The 19,955-nt window shown below is 42.5% G+C and overlaps 1 protein-coding gene across 1 annotated transcript in view; it reads right to left on the bottom strand.

The window, feature by feature from the left end:
* Window positions 1-19,955, bottom strand: part of LOC311516789 (macrophage mannose receptor 1-like) — a gene marked incomplete at its 3' end in the record, with an annotated part of 143,023 nt that overhangs the window by 105,704 nt on the left and 17,364 nt on the right. The window contains 9 exon segments of the mRNA XM_084621127.1: window positions 1,642-1,709; window positions 2,957-3,126; window positions 3,227-3,262; window positions 4,071-4,215; window positions 13,464-13,551; window positions 15,890-16,011; window positions 16,418-16,617; window positions 18,361-18,509; window positions 19,591-19,706. Of these exon segments, the coding sequence (XP_084477253.1) occupies window positions 1,642-1,709; window positions 2,957-3,126; window positions 3,227-3,262; window positions 4,071-4,215; window positions 13,464-13,551; window positions 15,890-16,011; window positions 16,418-16,617; window positions 18,361-18,509; window positions 19,591-19,706 (1,094 nt within the window).

Raw genomic sequence — 19,955 nt, 5'->3', positions numbered from 1 at the left:
TTTAAAAACCTTATTACTTTACATACAACAATAGCTTAGTTATATATTATAGACTTATAGAAAGAGACCTTCTAAAAATGTTAAAATGTATTACTGGCATGCGAAACCTTAAATTAGAGTGAATAAATGAAGACTTGGCACACCACTTCTGAAAGGTTGCTGACCTCTGCTCTAGATGTTGAAACCATTGCCACCAGAAAATCACCTTCTAGGTAAGGAATGTGAGCTCACAGATATTAAGTTTTGTCTCTGATGGCTCATAGTGAACTCTTGAGCCAAAGCTGGAATGCTAATATACAGGGAAACAATGTCAGCATGGGGAAAAGACATTCTGCACAACATGGGCGTCGCATGGCTCTGGCATTTGGGGAGGCTGGCTCAGGTGCCGGAAGCTCCCCTGGTACCTGCATCATGGCTTCACCTCCTCCCCCGAGGCCTCACCCACACTCTACCCCCAGCTCTGCTCATACTCGGCCCCCTCACCTGCAGCTTGCTGAGTCATTCCACCCACTCAAGACCCACCCCACCTGCCAAGTCCCTCTCCTCCTCCATCTCCCCTCTCACAAAGGTGCCCCCGCCTGCCGCTCACTGAGTCCTTGCCCTTCCCCCAAAGACCCCCCGCCCACCACTCACTGAATTGCTCTATCGCCCTCCCCCAAGACCTCCACTGCCCACTGCTCGCTGCATCCCTCCACTCCATGCAGGAGGGGAGAGATTCAGTGAGTGGCCAGCACCTCAAGGAAGGGGGATGGAGGAGAGGAGGGACTCGGCAAGTGGCGGGTGCCTCGTGGGAGAGGCGCAGCAGGGATAGGAAGAGGTGGAGGGCAGGCAGGGCCACAGGAAAGAAGTAGGAGGAGGCCTTGGGGCAGAGTGCAGGCGGGGCCACTATGGCCCAGGCATCCACACTTTCAAAGCTGATGAGTTGGTGGCTGCACTGCAAGGGAGGCTTAGCCTCCCCTGGCCTATTATACCTGCCATCTATGCTGCACAGGTTTTGAATAAAAGGAGATGAAGCCTCAGCACTGTTGACTATGCCAGAAGCACAAGACATGAGAATTAGTGTCCAGGTGAAAATCTGAAACTAGAAAAAAGATTTTCAACACAGTAAGGAGACAACATCAAAGCCTAAAGAGCATGAAGGGTCAGAGAAGCCACATAATGAAGCGTCGCGGAGGTGAGGTTAGGAGTGCCAGTTGGAATCACAACAGAGACCCGTAATCAACCACAGCCAGAAAAGATCTGACCCTTTGAGAAGTAAGAGGGAGTGATGCAAGAGGCTCACTGCTGAGAATCAACTGATTAGAATTTGGAACTGAGTTCTGCACAGGGGTACAGATCCAAGAGTGGGGATTAGCTGAGATGGGTATCTTTGCAGAAACAATTTTGCAGATCAAACAAAATTGCTGAACTTTTAAATATTCTTGTCTATCCCCTAACTAACTTCTATAAAATACATGTTTTTATTTATTTTCTAAATAAAAAAATTATATTCTGGAAATGTTGTGTCAAGATTGAGCCTCAAACAAGTTTTACCCCCACCCCTCTTTGAAATTGAAACTGTAATAACCCCTTTAAGGACAGCTTTGCTAAATACAATACTTGTACCATGTTCTACAAGCCTGATGTTCATTGTTTACTTACCTAAACTTTTTATCAAGGCTCACAGTTAAACCAATATAAAGGCAATCCCCAAAGTCATAATAGAAGCTCTAAAACAAAAATAAAATTTTAATTAAATGTAATGACATAATGTAATTCTGGTTTCGTGCCTATTGTACAGCATGCATAGTCAGCAATGATTTGTTAACTTACTGATGGTGGAGGCATTTTGCCATAGTATGGATTATACCTGAAGAATACAAGTCCTTCACCTGATTGCCAATATTAAAGTAAAAAAGAAAAGTAGAGCAGGATGAAAATGAAGCAGAGGAAAAGCTGGTAGGATATAAGAAAACCTGCCAGGCTGGCAAATTTTAAAATGAAGCAAAAGTACATTTTGAAAGAGTTTAGGAGAGTTCTCTGAAGATTTTCAACAAAATTGCAAAGAACATTGTTGACAAACATACCAAATACTTTGTTTTGCTGCAAAAAATAATTTCCCAACCAACTCTAAGTCTCAGTTGTCTGGGTTAAAATCCTTTAAAATGGTAAATCCATGGCTCACCTTCTCCTCCTCTACCTCACCACAATTTATGTTGCAAAATAGCAGAGAAAAAGCCTCTTTCAGAACAAGACCGTGACTCCATGATTTTATATGGAATGAGGTTTCAGCAGATCCCTTGCATCCCATTGTTGTACCACTTCAAAATTTTTACATGTGCTGATAGCTCAGTAACTCAAGGTCAGATTTTGCATCCCTAATTCCGTCAAAATGTTATTGAGTTTAACAAAGGGAACAGCTCTAGAAGCTAACAACAGTTAGTTTGCATTGTATTTCACTTCTTGTAAAAAGAAAAGGAGGACTTGTGGCACCTTAGAGACAAACAAATTTATTTGAGCATAAGCTTTCGTGAGTGGACTGCATCCGATGAAGTGAGCTGTAGCTGACGAAAGCTCATGCTCAAATAAATTTGTTAGTCTCTAAGGTACCAGTAGCTCACGAAAGCTTATGCTCAAGTATATTTGTTAGTCTCTAAGGTGCCACAAGTCCTCCTTTGCTTTTTGTGGATACGGACTAACACGGCTGCTACTCTGAAACTTCTTGTAAAGAAGCTGAGGACTTATCCACACTTGGAAATATACCAAGATAAATGTTCCAGAGTACTTATTTCAGTACATTTCCAGGTGCAAACAAGCCCTGACCCTTGCTGGATGTTACCTTCAGAGCCTGACAAGGTGGTGCAGATATATGGCATGACAGTGCACACTTTACAATGTTTCAGAAGCAGATTGTGAGAAGTGTCTGGGTGTGCTGCACTGCATTACCCATTTCTGAAATAGTAAATATGTTTCTTACATATCTCCACAGAAACTTTCTTTCACTTTCACCCTCGATGACAACAAGATCTCCAGAATTCTTCTTGCAGTACTCTTGGGCTTTTTCCATAGGCAAAGTTTCATGGCTGAAATAGTATGCCTTGTCCTCATATATAATCCATCCATCTTCACTGACTTTATATGTATATTCTGCAAGATAAATAATGAAGACACATGTACAGTATCTCTACAACAGGTTAGAATCATTACATGGTAACATTTTTCTGGTAACAGGAAATACAAAACCTACCAAATGTGGTACTTGGTTCAGGTTTTAATGTTGCTCCTGTAAAATAAAATAAAATCAAATCTGAATGTGTTTTATATCTCATGCATGTTCTGTCCATGACATTTATTATTACAGTAATTATCATTTTAATGTGGAATAAGAAAATAAACCCCAGCATTATTTAATACATTTTCCATGTATTGACATACAATTCATAAGAACATATGACAATGTTTAATATTCAACAAAATATCATTTTAGGCCCAATCAATGGTTAAGCTTAAAGAACATATTCATGTCCTCAAAGTAGGATTTCAGATATTGATAATACAAAGTATAGACCATAAGCTACTTTAAAATGCGTGTCCTAAAACATGTTTCAGGTGATGAAATCCATGACTCCTATTTAAAGTGAAGCGGTGTCTTCCATTTAGAATGCAATGAATAAAGTGTTTTGATGTCCTCAAGCACACACTAGGTTTCAATATCTTTTCACTGAAATACTTTCCATCAAATCTGGAAGTTGCAACAGCTAACAGATGTTAGCATTCAGTATCCTCCCAGCCCCTTCAGAGAGCCAAGAGTTTTTCATTAAATTGGCACTTTCAGCTGGGTGACCCTGCTATGTTGTGGTCTCTTCATCAGGCCAAGAAGAGCGAGTGAAGTCATGGTCATAGTCATAATGGAAGGGAGCCTTTTGATCATCTGTATGTCTAAATTTAATTCAGAGGTTTGAATTACCACCTCCCACTTTGTACCCACTGTGTTACAGTGCTCTGTTTGCATGTAGCCTTATGAACAGTCCATGAAACTGACTCAACTGTTTGTGTTTAATATTCTAAATTAAAGAAGGAAGTCATCCTACCTTTTTTTATTTGGCAAATCCAGTCACCCAAAGTTTCACAGAACATATCGTTCCACTGCATGGCAGTGTATCCATTGAACATTCCACATTTTTCATTTCCGTCATAATTATTGGGTTCTCCGTCTGCCCAGTTTTCATAGTTTACCTTTGGTAGAAACACAACTCTGTGACTATTTTCCTTTCAAAGAAGAACAATGGTTGTGCTCTGCAAGGGCAGAGGGACCCGGTTTCATTTCAGCCCTTAAATCTCGCACCCATGGGGACAGTCAAGGCTGGGACTATTAGGGAAACAGCATACTCTGTCCTTGCCAGGTGAAGGAGGAACACCCTGTGACTCTTCCAGCTCTGTCTAGCCCCTATCAACAAAGATACCAGCCATGACATGGGCTATAAAGATGGAGCAACGTGGGGCAATGGCCTAGTTTTGCTACTGTTGGGATGGGGGAGAGGGTTGTCTCTTTGGATGATTCAACCCAAGATTAACATTGGGTGGTATAGTTCCAGTTTAGGTTTTGCTGATTCCAGTCTATTAAATAGGCGAAAGGTAACAAAAGCTTAGTTGGACCTGTGATATACAATGATTTATAACAGTAAGTAAAAGATTAAGACAAAGAGACTTGTACAAACTGTTTTGTTTAAACAAACAGAACCAATTAGGGAGTCTCCAGTCTTTCGACAATGTTACAAAAATTGTTTTAGTAACAAATTCAGATGTTGCTAGGATGAAATAAAGCATCCATGAGTGGAGCCAATGTGTTTTGATTGGTTAATTTTGATGGAATGAGGTTGCCATGACTTTTGGGTATTGCCTTTTTACCATCTGTCATAAATATAAAGGGAAGGGTAAAATCCCTTTGAAATCCCTCCTGGCCAGGGGAAAGCTCCTCTCACCTGTAAAGGGTTAAGAAGCTAAAGGTAACCTCGCTGGCACCTGACCAAAATGACCAATGAGGAGACAAGATACTTTCAAAAGCTGGGAGGAGGGAGAGAAACAAAGGGTCTGTGTCTGTCTGTAGTCGTCTTGGCCGGGGATAGACCAGGAATGGAGTCTTAGAACTTTTAGTAAGTAATCTAGCTAGGTATGTGTTAGATTATGATTTCTTTAAATGGCTGAGAAAAGAATTGTGCTGAATAGAATAACTATTTCTGTCTGTGTATCTTTTTTGTAACTTAAGGTTTTGCCTAGAGGAGTTCTCTATGTTTTTGAATCTACTTACCCTGTAAGATATCTACCATCCTGATTTTACAGGGGGGATTTCTTTATTTCTATTTACTTCTATTTTTTATTAAAAGTCTTCTTGTAAAAAACTGAATGCTTTTTCATTGTTCTCAGATCCAAGGGTTTGGGTCTGTGGTCACCTATGCAAATTGGTGAGGCTTTTTACCAAACCTTGTCCAGGAAGTGGGGTGCAAGGTTTTGGGAAGTATTCTGGGGGGAAGGACGCGTCCAAACAGCTCTTCCCCAGTAACCAGTATTAGTTTGTTTGGTGGTAGCGGCCAGTCCAAGGATAACGGGTGTAATATTTTGAACCTTGGGGAAGTTTTGACCTAAGCTGGTAAAGATAAGCTTAGGAGGTTTTTCATGCAGGTCCCCACATCTGTACCCTAGAGTTCAGAGTGGGGGAGGAACCTTGACATGGTGGCACAGTGGTGGGATTAACCTGAAATCATTTGAGATCCAGTTGAGATTTTTTGAACTAGAAATACAGATTTTAAAAAGGAAATTTTTTTTTCTTTGGAAAGAAAGTCCAGAAAGCAGCTTTGAAACTGAAAGCAGCTTGGTTTCTCTCTGCTTTGTGGCCAAGCAGAGACAAAAGGGGATTATCTTGTGAATTGCAGGTTTTCTTTGCCTGGAGGCAGGGTACTTAACTCCTGCAGGGAAATTCACAGTCTTCCAACCCAGAGGGTTTTTTTTCTTTTCTTCCTAAAAGTAAATAGGGGGGGGTGTGCTCTACCCATTTGCCTGGAGACAAAAGTGGCAGGGTTTTTTTTAGGATTTTGATTTTTTTTTTTTTTTGTTTTACAAGGAGCACAGGTTTGAAAAGAAATTTTTTTTTTCTTTGGGCTGGGTAAGCAGGTTTCCAAGTAGTTGGAGGTTTTTTGCTTTAATTTGGGCCCAGAGCAGAGACAAGGGAATTGTCTTTTTCTGTAGGCTGACAATCACTATCAGAGAATAGGTATTCTATTCCAGCACAGCAAAATTTTACAGCCAAGTTTTGTTTGTTTATTTCTAAACCTCGGGTGTAAAGTTAGTTAAAAACAGAGAGGTTAGAATGGCCAAATCCTCAGCTCGACTACAGCTGGAATTAGCCAAATTTCAGGCTGAGGAAAAACAAAGGGAACATGAAAGACAGATAGAACTCATGCAGCTGAAGAAGGAACAAGAAAGGGAGGCAGAACAACACCAAGAGGCTGCCCACAAGAGGGAAATGGAGGCAAGGAAGCATGTGGAGGAGGAGAGGGAAAAAGAGAGGAAGCATGTGGAGGAGGAGAAGGAAAAAGAGAGGAAGCATGTGGAGGAGATGGAGAGGATAAAGGCCCAGCAGAATATACCAACAAACCCTAGCAATCCTTCTCCAGGTACCACTTCCCATCCCAAAAAGTTCCCCACCTACAAGGCAGGTGATGATACTGAGGCCTTCTTAGAAAACTTCGAAAGGGCCTGCCTTGGGTACAACATCTCTACTGACCAATACATGGTAGAGCTGAGGCCGCAGCTCAGTGGACCCTTAGCTGAGGTGGCAGCTGAAATGCCTAAAGAACACATGAACAAGTATGAACTGTTTAAATCCAAGGCGAGAGTCAGAATGGGGATAACACCCGAGCAGTCTCGTCGGAGGTTCAGAGCCCTAAGGTGGAAACCAGACATGTCATTTACCCGACATGCCTACCACATTGTAAAACATTGGGATGCCTGGATATCAGGAGCAAGTGTTGAATCTCCAGTAAATTTGCCCTTCCTAATGCAAATGGAACAATTCTTAGAGGGTGTTCCTGAGGAAATAGAAAGATACATCCTAGATGGGAAACCCAAAACTGTAATTGAGGCAGGAGAGATTGGAGCCAGATGGGTGGAGGTGGCAGAGAAGAAGAAAACTGGTCGCAGTTGGAGCGGAGACCAGAAGGGACCACCCCAGACCACACCCTATTACCGGGGGCCGCCCAAAGCCCCACCTACCTCCAAAAGAACCCTCCAGACCCCTTATCGTCCCACCACCCCGTTCTCCAGCAACCCTCCTCGCCCCAGTGACCCGTCAGCTGGACGATGTTTTAAGTGTAACGAGCTGGGGCATGTAAAGGCCAACTGCCCCAAGAACCCCAACAGATTACAGTTCATTGCACCGGAATCACACCAGAGGTCCACAGGCCCAGATACCTCCCAGATACCCTTGGAGCGGAGGGAAACTGTGAGTGTGGGCGGGAAGAAGGTCACCGCGTGGAGGGACACCGGAGCACAAGTGTCAGCTATCCATGCTTCCTTAGTGGACCCCAATTTAATCAACCCAGAGATCCAAGTGACGATTCAACCCTTCAAGTCCAACTCTTTCAATTTGCCTACAGCCAAGTTGCCTGTCCAGTACAAGGGCTGGTCAGGAATGTGGACTTTTGCAGTCTATGATGATTATCCCATCCCCATGCTGTTGGGGGAAGACTTGGCCAATCATGTGAAGCAGGCCAAGAGGGTGGGAATGGTCACCCGCAGCCAGGCTAAACAAGCCGTGAGGCCTAGCTCTGTTCCGGAAACTTCTATCAGGACCCAGTCAGAGGTGATGGACCTGGACCCCAGGCCAATGTCTGCAACAGCAGTAGTGGATCCAGTCCCAGAGACCCAGATGGAACCAGTCCCAGAACCGGAACCAGCCGAACAACCAACACCAGACCCCGTGTCAGCACTGAATCCAGTACTTGCAACCTCAACAACAGAGGGCCCCACCGAACCTGAACTGGCAGCAGCCGATAACCCTACACAAGAGGCTCAGCCGGAGCCTGAATCCCAACATAGTGCACCAGCGGAGAGCGGTTCACAGTCAACAGAAACAGCTCCATCCCCTATATCGCTTCCAGAGGGACCAAGCCTAGGTCCACAATCCCATGAGGAACTGATGTCTCCAGCATCAAGGGAACAGTTCCAGACCGAACAGGAAGCAGATGAAAGCCTCCAGAGAGCTTGGACGGCGGCACGGAGCAACCCACCGCCTCTCAGCTCTTCTAATCGATCCAGGTTTGTTGTAGAAAGAGGACTTTTATACAAGGAAACTCTTTCTGGTGGACACCAGGAAGACTGGCATCCTCAGAGACAGTTGGTAGTTCCAACTAAATACCGGGCCAAGCTCTTGAGCTTAGCCCATGATCACCCTAGTGGCCATGCTGGGGTGAACAGGACCAAAGACCGTTTGGGGGGATCATTCCACTGGGAGGGAATGGGCAAGGATGTTTCTACCTATGTCCAGTCTTGTGAGGTGTGCCAAAGAGTGGGAAAACCCCAAGACCAGGTCAAAGCCCCTCTCCAGCCACTCCCCATCATTGAAGTTCCATTTCAGCGAGTAGCTGTGGATATTCTGGGTCCTTTTCCGAAAAAGACACCCAGAGGAAAGCAGTACATACTGACTTTCATGGATTTTGCCACCCGATGGCCGGAAGCAGTAGCTCTAAGCAACACCAGGGCTAAAAGTGTGTGTCAGGCACTAGCAGACATTTTTGCCAGGGTAGGTTGGCCCTCCGACATCCTCACAGATGCAGGGACTAATTTCCTGGCAGGAACTATGAAAAACCTTTGGGAAGCTCATGGGGTAAATCACTTGGTTGCCACTCCTTACCACCATCAAACAAATGGCATGGTGGAGAAGTTTAATGGAACTTTGGGGGCCATGATACGTAAATTCGTAAATGAGCACTCCAATGATTGGGACCTAGTATTGCAGCAGTTGCTCTTTGCCTACAGAGCTGTACCACATCCCAGTTTAGGGTTTTCCCCATTTGAACTTGTATATGGCCGTGAGGTTAAGGGGCCATTGCAGTTGGTGAAGCAGCAATGGGAGGGATTTACACCTTCTCCAGGAACTAACATTCTGGACTTTGTAACCAACCTACAAAACACCCTCCGAACCTCTTTAGCCCTTGCTAGAGAAAACTTACAGGATGCTCAAAAAGAGCAAAAAGCCTGGTATGATAAACATGCCAGAGAGCGTTCCTTCAAAGTAGGAGACCAGGTCATGGTCTTAAGGGCGCTCCAGGCCCATAAAATGGAAGCATCGTGGGAAGGGCCATTCATGGTCCAGGAGCGCCTGGGAGCTGTTAATTATCTCATAGCATTCCCCACCTCCAACTGAAAGCCTAAGGTGTACCATATTAATTCTCTAAAGCCCTTTTATTCCAGAGAATTAAAGGTTTGTCAGTTTACAGCCCAGGGAGGAGACGACGCTGAGTGGCCCAAAGGTGTCTACTACGAAGGGAAATGTGGTGGTGGTGTGGAAGAGGTGAACCTCTCCATGACCCTTGGGCGTATGCAGCGACAGCAGATCCAGGAGACAAGGAGGAGACAAGATCCAGGAGCTGTGCACTAGCTACGCGCCAATGTTCTCAGCCACCCCAGGACTGACTGAACGGGCATACCACTCCATTGACACAGGTAATGCTCACCCAATTAGGGTCCAACCTTACCGGGTGTCTCCTCAAGCTAAAACTGCTATAGAACGGGAGATCCAGGATATGTTACAGATGGGTGTAATCCGCCCCTCTGAAAGTGCATGGGCATCTCCAGTGGTTCTAGTTCCCAAACCAGATGGGGAAATACGTTTTTGCGTGGACTACCGTAAGCTAAATGCTGTAACTCGCCCAGACAACTATCCAATGCCACGCACAGATGAACTATTAGAGAAACTGGGACGGGCCCAGTTCATCTCTACCTTGGACTTAACCAAGGGGTACTGGCAGGTACTGCTAGATGAATCTGCCAAGGAAAGGTCAGCCTTCATCACACATCTCGGGCTGTATGAATTTAATGTACTCCCTTTCGGGCTGCGAAATGCACCCGCCACTTTCCAAAGACTTGTAGATGGTCTCCTAGCGGGATTAGGAGAATATGCAGTCGCCTACCTTGACGACGTGGCCATATTTTCGGATTCCTGGGCAGACCACCTGGAACATCTACAAAAAGTCCTTGAGCGCATAAGGGAGGCAGGACTAACTGTTAAGGCTAAGAAGTGTCAAATAGGCCTAAACAGAGTGACTTACCTTGGACACCAGGTGGGTCAAGGAACTATCAGCCCCCTACAGACCAAAGTGGATGCTATCCAAAAGTGGCCTGTCCCAAAGTCAAAGAAACAGGTTCAATCCTTCTTAGGCTTGGCCGGTTATTACAGACGATTTGTACCGCACTACAGCCAAATCGCTGCCCCACTGACAGACCTAACCAAAAAGAAACAGCCAAATGCTGTTCAGTGGACCGGAAAGTGTCAGAAGGCCTTTAACAAGCTTAAAGCGACACTCATGTCTGACCCTGTACTAAGGGCCCCAGACTTTGACAAACCGTTCCTAGTAACCACAGATGCATCCGAGCGTGGTGTGGGAGCAGTTTTAATGCAGAAAGGACCTGATCAAGAATTCCACCCTGTAGTGTTTCTCAGCAAAAAACTGTCTGAGAGGGAAAGCAACTGGTCAGTCACTGAAAAAGAATGTTATGCCATTGTCTATGCTCTGGAAAAGCTACGCCCATATGTTTGGGGATGGCGTTTCCACCTGCAGACCGACCATGCTGCACTGAAGTGGCTTCACACCGTCAAGGAAACTAACAAAAAACTTCTTCGGTGGAGTTTAGCTCTCCAAGATTTTGATTTCGACATCCAACACATCTCAGGAGCTTCTAACAAAGTGGCTGATGCACTCTCCCGTGAAAGTTTCCCAGAATCAACTGGTTAAAATCGTCCTTGAGATGTGGAAAATATTGTTAGTCTTTATGTACTTGGTAGTATATTTAGAGATGCATGTGTCTTATTAACTCTGTTTTTCCTAGAGCACCAGGAAGAAATCCCAGCCAGTGTTTCACCCTAGCTGAGATTTGGGGGGCGTGTCATAAATATAAAGGGAAGGGTAAACCCCTTTGAAATCCCTCCTGGCCAGGGGAAAGCTCCTCTCACCTGTAAAGGGTTAAGAAGCTAAAGGTAACCTCGCTGGCACCTGACCAAAATGACCAATGAGGAGACAAGATACTTTTAAAAGCTGGGAGGAGGGAGAGAAACAAAGGGTCTGTGTCTGTCTGTAGTCGTCTTGGCCGGGGATAGACCAGGAATGGAGTCTTAGAACTTTTAGTAAGTAATCTAGCTAGGTATGTGTTAGATTATGATTTCTTTAAATGGCTGAGAAAAGAATTGTGCTGAATAGAATAACTATTTCTGTCTGTGCATCTTTTTTGTAACTTAAGGTTTTGCCTAGAGGGGTTCTCTATGTTTTTGAATCTAATTACCCTGTAAGATATCTACCATCCTGATTTTACAGGGGGGATTTCTTTATTTCTATTTACTTCTATTTTTTATTAAAAGTCTTCTTGTAAAAAACTGAATGCTTTTTCATTGTTCTCAGATCCAAGGGTTTGGGTCTGTGGTCACCTATGCAAATTGGTGAGGCTTTTTACCAAACCTTGTCCAGGAAGTGGGGTGCAAGGTTTTGGGAAGTATTTTGGGGGGAAGGACGCGTCCAAACAGCTCTTCCCCAGTAACCAGTATTAGTTTGGTGGTGGTAGCGGCCAGTCCAAGGATAACGGGGGTAATATTTTGTACCTTGGGGAAGTTTTGACCTAAGCTGGTAAAGATAAGCTTAGGAGGTTTTTCATGCAGGTCCCCACATCTGTACCCTAGAGTTCAGAGTGGGGGAGGAACCTTGACACCATCTTTGTTGGCACCTTTCCTCTTATATACAGGGATCACCATAGCTAGACAGTCATCTCCAGACTAGACTACTCAAATGTACTCTCTTTAGGGCTACCATGAAAGGTACTCAGAACATAAGATTGGCCATACTGGGTCAGATCAATGGTCCATAGAGCCCAGTGTCCTGTCTTCTGACAATGGCCAGTACCAGACACTTCAGAGGGAATGAACAGAGCAAGGCAGTTATTGAGTGATTCATCCCCTGTTGTTCAGTCTCAATTTCTAGCAGTTGGAGGAGGTTTAGGGATACCAGATCATGGGTTTGCATCCCTGACCATCTTGGCTAATAGCCATTAACGAACCTATCCTCCAAAGCACTTTGAGCTCAGCATCCCCTTTCTGGGTTTGATACTACTCAGTACATGGAAAACTAGGCTGTTCACAGACGTCCTTCCAGGAGCCATTAGCAATCCAGACAAACAACTTAAAAACTGAGGCAATCCTGGGATGTCTCAGAAAGTATCCAGCCAAGCCCAGCTCTGAAAACAGTTCAGCCACAGTTCCCAGCATACACTGGGGACTTTGGTGCAGTGATTTTCGGCCTTTTGCCTGTAACAGTCTCTCTTTGCTGGAGCTGTGCCATTTCTGTTCCATTGTCACCACAAGAGCCAGGGTGCAAACATCATGGCCACATTCTATCTGTTTGTACAGCCTCTAGCACTTCCTCAGTATAAACATTCAACAATATTAATAGTAAGGGTTGGAAGAGTGACAGGAAAGTTAATGCATAGAATGGAGTGGGGAGGAAGCTGAGGCCTGCACCCTGGGGAGCAGTGCCACACCCCAGGAGGACCTTTCAGCAAAGCAGGGAGAATGAGAGAAGCTAGAGGTGAGAAAACCTTGTTATTCCGGCATTCTATCACATCCTCCCCTGGGCCTAGTGCAGGATTGTTCCCTATTGAGTATTTTCAAGTGCTTTGTCATCTGGCTGAAAGCATCCCAAGCAATAGGGCTCCTGCCCCTTCCCAAATGTGACCTCTTCAGTGAGGCAAAATCTTGTACTTTGTACTAGACACTCCTTGGCCACATCTGCAAACTAAGACACTGAATATTCTCTATAAGGCCCCAAATATTAGACATCAACTATTGCAAAGAATCCAAGTTCTGCATCTGCTCCAGCTGGTAGGGTTGGAAATCTCTTCATGGCCCTGGCAAAGTTTTAGATTTTCCAAAGCAGTAAGAAATCTTTCAGTGCTTATGCAAAGAAAATAATGCTTGAAGTAAGCTGTTTAAAGCTACTAAATTATGCAGCTACAATTGTGATGATCACTGATCAACTGCCACTGTAAAAAATCCTGCAATAGTAAGTAACAGATATATTGCCTCATGTAAATGCTGTTATGGGATCAAACAGGGTAGCTTAAGGTGGAAGGAGGGCAGAAGCAGAAATAGGTTGAGTAAAGACTGCATAAAAACAATAGGATAAATTCAGAAAGCCAACTCTGGTACAAAACAATGAATTACTCACTGGAGAGCCATCACTCCAAGTAAACCCTCCGTCAGGATCAAAGGCACTCAGACCCATCCAATATGATTTATGGACATGAGCTCTTTTCCTAAAATATTATATATAAATATAGATAGAGAGGATGGTATATAAATCAAAGCATGCATATCATTATACACAAAACATTTTAGGACTTGCAGCATGTCTATAAGTTTGAATGTTTCCTATTCAATATCTCTAATATGCACTAAAGACATAAGAAATATTTTGCTTCCCTAACACGATAATTTAAATTACTTACTTAATTTCCAGCATCCCGAGCAAAATATACTGGGACTGCACATGGCAGTAGGTCGAGTCATACAATGCTTTGCAGGAAAGGCCCCAACTGCTGAGTTACCACCTACAATGATGCAGTGGTAAATGCAAATTAATGCCATAGTCCTGCAAAGAACGTAAGCATGTGAGTATGGGACTACTCACGTTCACGTGCTTAAAGTTAAGCATGTGCTTTAATGCTATGCCAGATCAGAGCCTTAAATTACATGCACTCATACAAGGCTTGGCATGGTCTATGCCTAAATACTTTTCTTAGTCTCTCTATTGGTTTTTTGCCTTTATTAACTAAGAAAAGATCCTTGTGGAATATGAACTACTCTTTTATTTAAAAATAGTTCATCCACTTATTTAATTATAGACAGGCCCAAAATATAAACTTTAACTCATTGAACTAGATCTGACTGAAATTTTTCTAATGAAAAATATTTTGTGTGGATAAATGGCCCTGTTTCAAAATAAAAATGTGTAAAAAAATTTTTTTTCCAAAACTTTTCATTTATTCAACAAAATCAGAAAAAACAAACCAAGAAAAATATCCCATTCATTCTACCTTCCTCCAGATCTCTGTGTTTCCTTCCTCCTTCCCTTTTTCCAGTGGCAAAAAAATTAAAAAGTTGGGAAGAGGAGAAAAAATTAATGGAAAGAAAAAAGAGAAGCGGGGAGGAGAGGGCAGGAAAACCAAAGCCAAAAAAACTGAGAAAATGAATTTTTTTCCAAAATGAACATTTTGAAACCATTTTTTTTATAATTTTCATGAAAAAAATTGAATAAATGAAAAATTGTTCCAAACCTGTGGAATGTAAAGGGATTTGAAATGTTTACTCTCATTCTTTTTCTTGTTGTTGTTCATTTTGGATCATCTCTACACTGCATCTATTTCCTACAGATCACTGTCACATTCCTCCATGTCTTTCAGACATTTCATCCTGGATGACTCATCATCTGCATAAGCTCAACATGGGTAAAAATGCAGAGTTCCAAATTTTCAGCAGTACCCAAGAATGCCATTCTAGTTGATTATGCCATCCTCCTCCCTGTAAGCAGGGCCACAATCTGAATGTCATCTTTGACACCTTCCTTTTTTCCTCCCCCAACATCCAAGCCACAACAAAGCCTATTGCTTCCCGCAGAATTTCATTTAAAAATCCCTTCCTATCTATCATAATGGTGAACTCTAGATCCAGGTCCTAATTACAGCTCACTATTGCAACCTTTTCCTTGCCAGTTGTTTTGATACCCACTTTGTTCCTCTCCACTCACAATGCTCTGCCAAAATCATCTCTTCCACTGCTACCTCTTTGAAGCCATCAACTCCTAGCTCCCCACAGATCTGTACAGCAAGTCTAACCAATTTTCCTCACTTTCAAGAGCCTACATCACTTAGCCCCAGAGAGTACATCTGAGTCTGCCTTTTTGGCACTCCCCTATACCTTCTGCCCTGACACATGGAAACACCTCTCAATGCCTGTTTGCATAGCCACCCCCTCTCCTCTTTCAAATCCCTTCAAAAACCTTATGTCTGCAATCTCACATACATAGAAAATTAGTATGAAAATCTGAGAATAAAAATGAGAAAAAAGTCAGAACCACAAAGATGTACAGATGGCTAAACTGAGTAACTGCATGATTTTACTAAAATGCTTTCACCCTTTACTTATCACCCTCACTCACAGTATCATATCTAAAGTCTAGACTGTAAGATCTCCAAAGGCAGGGGCCCTGTCTTTTGCTGTCACCTCCCTACCATTTTCTTGAGTATGGTTAATAAATAATAAACAATAATAATAAAAATGTATGTCTGTTGTTCGGATATATTGCTGTACTATCTTCAGTTAACTCTGGACCAACTTTTAGAAACTCCCAAATGACACTCAGAAATCCGCACAGATCAGAAAGCTGATGCCCAATTTTGTTTAATATGAAGTTCAAATGCTGCCAAAGCCCACCCCCACTCTTTTTAATGCAACACAAATGTTTATATTTGAATAAGAACCATGATAGAGACATATAGATTTTCAGCTGAAATGACCTCTTTCGGAAAGGATATTTTGTGTTATTTTCATGGAATAAATTTCAAGTGAAGGAATAAGGGCAATGCAGATACTCACAAGCCATTTATTATATTTTGCTCTTCTTCACTATGGATAGTGGCCAGATCTCCTCCTATAGCTCTACAAAAATCTCGAGCCTCAATCCATGTTTTCATATGTTTTCGTCCATTCTGAAAATGCTACAGAGAATTGTACAATTAAATACTGTGCTGGGCATCATAGAAATTAAGAAAAAACATCTGTTGTGGTCCATCTTAGTCTCCCTGTCTAACACTGCCTACATTCATCCATTGCCTTGTGACTGCTGCCAAAGTGTTGGTCTATGCCTGGTCATCTCTTGAAATTGGTTACTGCAACCTCATCCAGTCTTCCTTCTCTGAGTCTCTAAGAATCCCTACTGTAGTTTCAATTGACTATGGTGCTCTTCCTCACTTTCTGTCCTAAACCACTGGGAAATGCTTGGTATCCTTGAGGATAAAAGGAGCTATGTTGGGTCAATTGAAGCCAAGTGTTTCTTCAAATTTATCTGCTTTATGCAGTTATAAGAAAGCATGAGTACTTTGGGTTCAGGAGTTTAACACCTACTTTGAAGCATGAGCTACTGTGGGCACTTGAATGCCATCCATCTGGGCATGAGGGGGCAGGAGTTGTTGTTGGAACAGGAGGAGGGGTCACTCCCTCAACCAATTGTTTGCAGAGAAACATTGATTTCTCTTCACAGTTCACAACATCCCATAATCCAGCTGTAGTTCCAGTTCTCATGGCAACACAGCCTGGCTCCCTTCCTTCATGACAAACAAAAGAAAACAAAACTAATTAAAAGAGTCTTATTTGAATTAACTTAATGATCTCTTCCCAAAGTATGTACTTATTATTCTATTTTTTTTTAAATGTATCAAGTGGAGGCTATAAATTTTGCTGCAGAGTCAAAATCACTCAATGTTACGTGTTCCATATGCATACGCCCACCAGCAACTATGGTGTGATTTAAATAAATACGAAAATTAATAAATAGTCGTGACTTTGATCATGAGACTTAATGAAGAAGTTATATAGAATTTCATTAACAAATATAGAAGCTGGATTGAGCCAACTTCAAATCCCCAAGTAACAAATGAGTTAAGGAAAACTAATGTCCATCAAAAGCAGCATTTCCATATAGTGTATTAGGAAGGTATTTCTAGCATATCCAGTCTGATGTATTTATTTTTAGTACAAATGAAATCATTTCAATAATGTAGTCTGCAAATTTTTTAGTTTTATGCTGGCAGACCTTCAGAAATGTTCTCTAATTTTGAGACCCTCACTTTTTAGATGTCTAGAAAGACACCATGTGACACCTTGTGCCCGATTTCCAGAGGTGCTGTCCCCACACTGACAGCTGGGCAAAGTTTTTCAGAAGAAATAGTTTATTTGCTGAAAAAAGTATTTTCGGTCAACCTGAAACAATTCACAAATGTAACATGAATTCGCTGAATAGTTTTGGCCAAAACCCCCCCCCTTTTTTTTAAGCTAAATTCACACAGAGATTTAGGCATATTCACAAAATAGCCAGTGGAGAAGGTGGTGGTGGTGCTCCACTTATAACTTTTAGCCCCATGGTGAGTGCACTTATCTGGGATGTGGGAGCCCCAGATTCAAATCCCTTTTCTGGAGCAGGGATTTGAATCCCAGTCCCCACTGAGTGCCCTAACCATCAGTTCATGCACTATTCTGGGATGGGTTTCTCTCTGTCTCTCCCACTGAAGTAGTTATAATTTGTATAAATAATTAAATAGTCAGCTGAGTTGCTTCTTAGACCATGGATCAGTGTTCAGTTGCCATGTTGATGGCACTGGTCATGCCAAAGCACTTAACAAGGAGGACATCCAAACCATGGAACATCTAATGAATTGCTTCTCCATGATCCATCTATGGAGGGATAGCCTTGATTCATTCCATGGCACCGGAATGACAAACTTGAGTAACAAACGTGGACATTGACCTTTAATGTTACTTTTCAAGTTGCCATATGAAAGTAGAAGATTCAATAGTAATTGAAGTAGGGACTTAAACTTGAGTCTCTACCCTCCCAGGGGAGTGCTCTAACAACCACGCTGTAAAGTCATTCTCACTCTTTACATCTGACCCAGGAACAGATTCAACAGGAGAGACTGTGAAAGCCCCTTCCAAGAACAGCCTACAGCTTGGTGGTTAGAGCACTCACCTAGAATGGAGAAGACCTGGATTTAAATCCCTGCTCCAGAGTGGGGATTTGAACTTGATTTCCCACATCCCAGGTGACTGCCCTAACCAGTGGCTTTTGGGTGGGGAGAGGTCACACCAGCTCCTCCTCTAGCTGTTTTGTGAACCTAGCCCTTTAAAAATGCCCAGAAACAAAATGTTTTGGGTTAAATGAAACATGTACTTTGTCGATTTTCCAAAAATTCAGATTCAGTTCTACCCAAACTGATCTTTTTTTGGAACTGCCAGAGAACCGACAAAACATGCACCCCGTGCTACCCACCACACAGCATGGCCGTGCATACCAGGCATTCCTGAATTCCAGTGAGTAAACAGAACTGCTTCACCATCAGCCCACTTGAAAGTCCCTTGTTCCCCAACATCTGAAAGAGCGATCCAGAAATATTTCATGGGATTGAACCCAATCAGGACAGTCAGAAAGGCTTGTTCATATCTGGGAAGGAGAATAATAAGTGTCAAATCAATTTTAAACCAAGATTTTATCATACTTTTTTTTTCATGAAATCAGTCATAATGCAAATGTTGGCAATATTATAATGGCATATTAATTTATATCCTAAACAAATGCTGATACTTTCATAATCTACAATAATTCCTTTCTTCTTTTGTACGATATAATAAAGAGAATTAAGCTGCAATACTTGGGTTGATTTGCAGATTTTATTTATTCAGCATATAAACAAACAAACAATGCACAACAGGGTAGTTTTAACTGTAGTGTGTTGTGGTTTGTCTTTGTTTCTTGCATGTTACAAGCAGTTCCTCAGCTAAAGCCTAATACTTTTCAAAGGTAACATTTTATGTCATAGAATAGCTGCCCCAGGTGGTATTCAAGAATCATGGTCTCCATTTTATGTCACAGGACTGAGACTCTTTTCTAAGTTAATGTGGCATCAAGCATGTCACAGTACCACTCTAGTACATAAAATGCTGTGATACCAAGGTGATGGGTGTTGTATGCATCCCTTATATGGACAGATACAGTGTCCCCAACTCCTGCAATTTTATCATGAGTCGTGAGATAAGCCCCAGCTTCTGGAGTCATTATGTTATGAGAGAATTTCAGCTTTTATTAAATAGAATAATAGAAAAGGTTCTAGCCCTCCAGATAAAAGATTGAAAATTTAAACCTCAAAGACTCAAAAACTGGAAGACAAATAAATAGTACCCAAAATGTATTATTTTTCAGATTTTACTTTTTAAGCCAATCTTATGATTTTGGTGGGCCTGACTGCTGACCTTTTACTTTTGGGGGTTGGCAGTACTGCAGATAGGTAGTAACAGGAGCTTGACCATCTTTTACTTTTTTGTTAAAACAAGGACTGATAGTACAATTGCCTTCTGATGTTCCTTGTGATACTGCTTGGTGCAATCTTGTTCAACTCCACAATGCGATTGCCAGTCAATGAATGACACCTGACATGCATCAGTCATTACTGACTACAAGTTTGGAACCTCCTTCCTGTCTTCCATCCTGCTCACACATTTGAAAGCAAAGGCAGTCTTTTTCATACCTGTCTTTCACAGTGACTAGGTAACCTTTGTTTCCTTCACAGATTTTCTTTGCTTCTGAGAATGTCGCAGATGTCTGTCCGACTGAGTAACAGTAAAAACCATGTCTTATCGAGCCCTGTCAACATAAACAGCAGACATGCACACGAGCTATTGTCAGATTGTGAAATGACATAGCACACAATAACTATCCACTACACTTCTAAAAAATTATATTAAAGTTGTACCCAACCATGAAGTTAAACTAAGGAACAATGAAAGAAAAAAATAATGTGATAATCAAACAGTGGTAGGGGCCACAAATGCCTTGATGGACGTATGTAGGGACTGCAATTCCAGTAGCTGGAGTAGAATCCATGGTGGTGTT

Source organism: Lepidochelys olivacea, assembly GCF_965140295.1.
Source record: "Lepidochelys olivacea isolate rLepOli2 genome assembly, chromosome: 2".
In the NCBI taxonomy this organism is placed as follows: Eukaryota; Metazoa; Chordata; order Testudines; family Cheloniidae; genus Lepidochelys; species Lepidochelys olivacea.
This window is presented reverse-complemented; position numbering and strand designations above follow the sequence as displayed.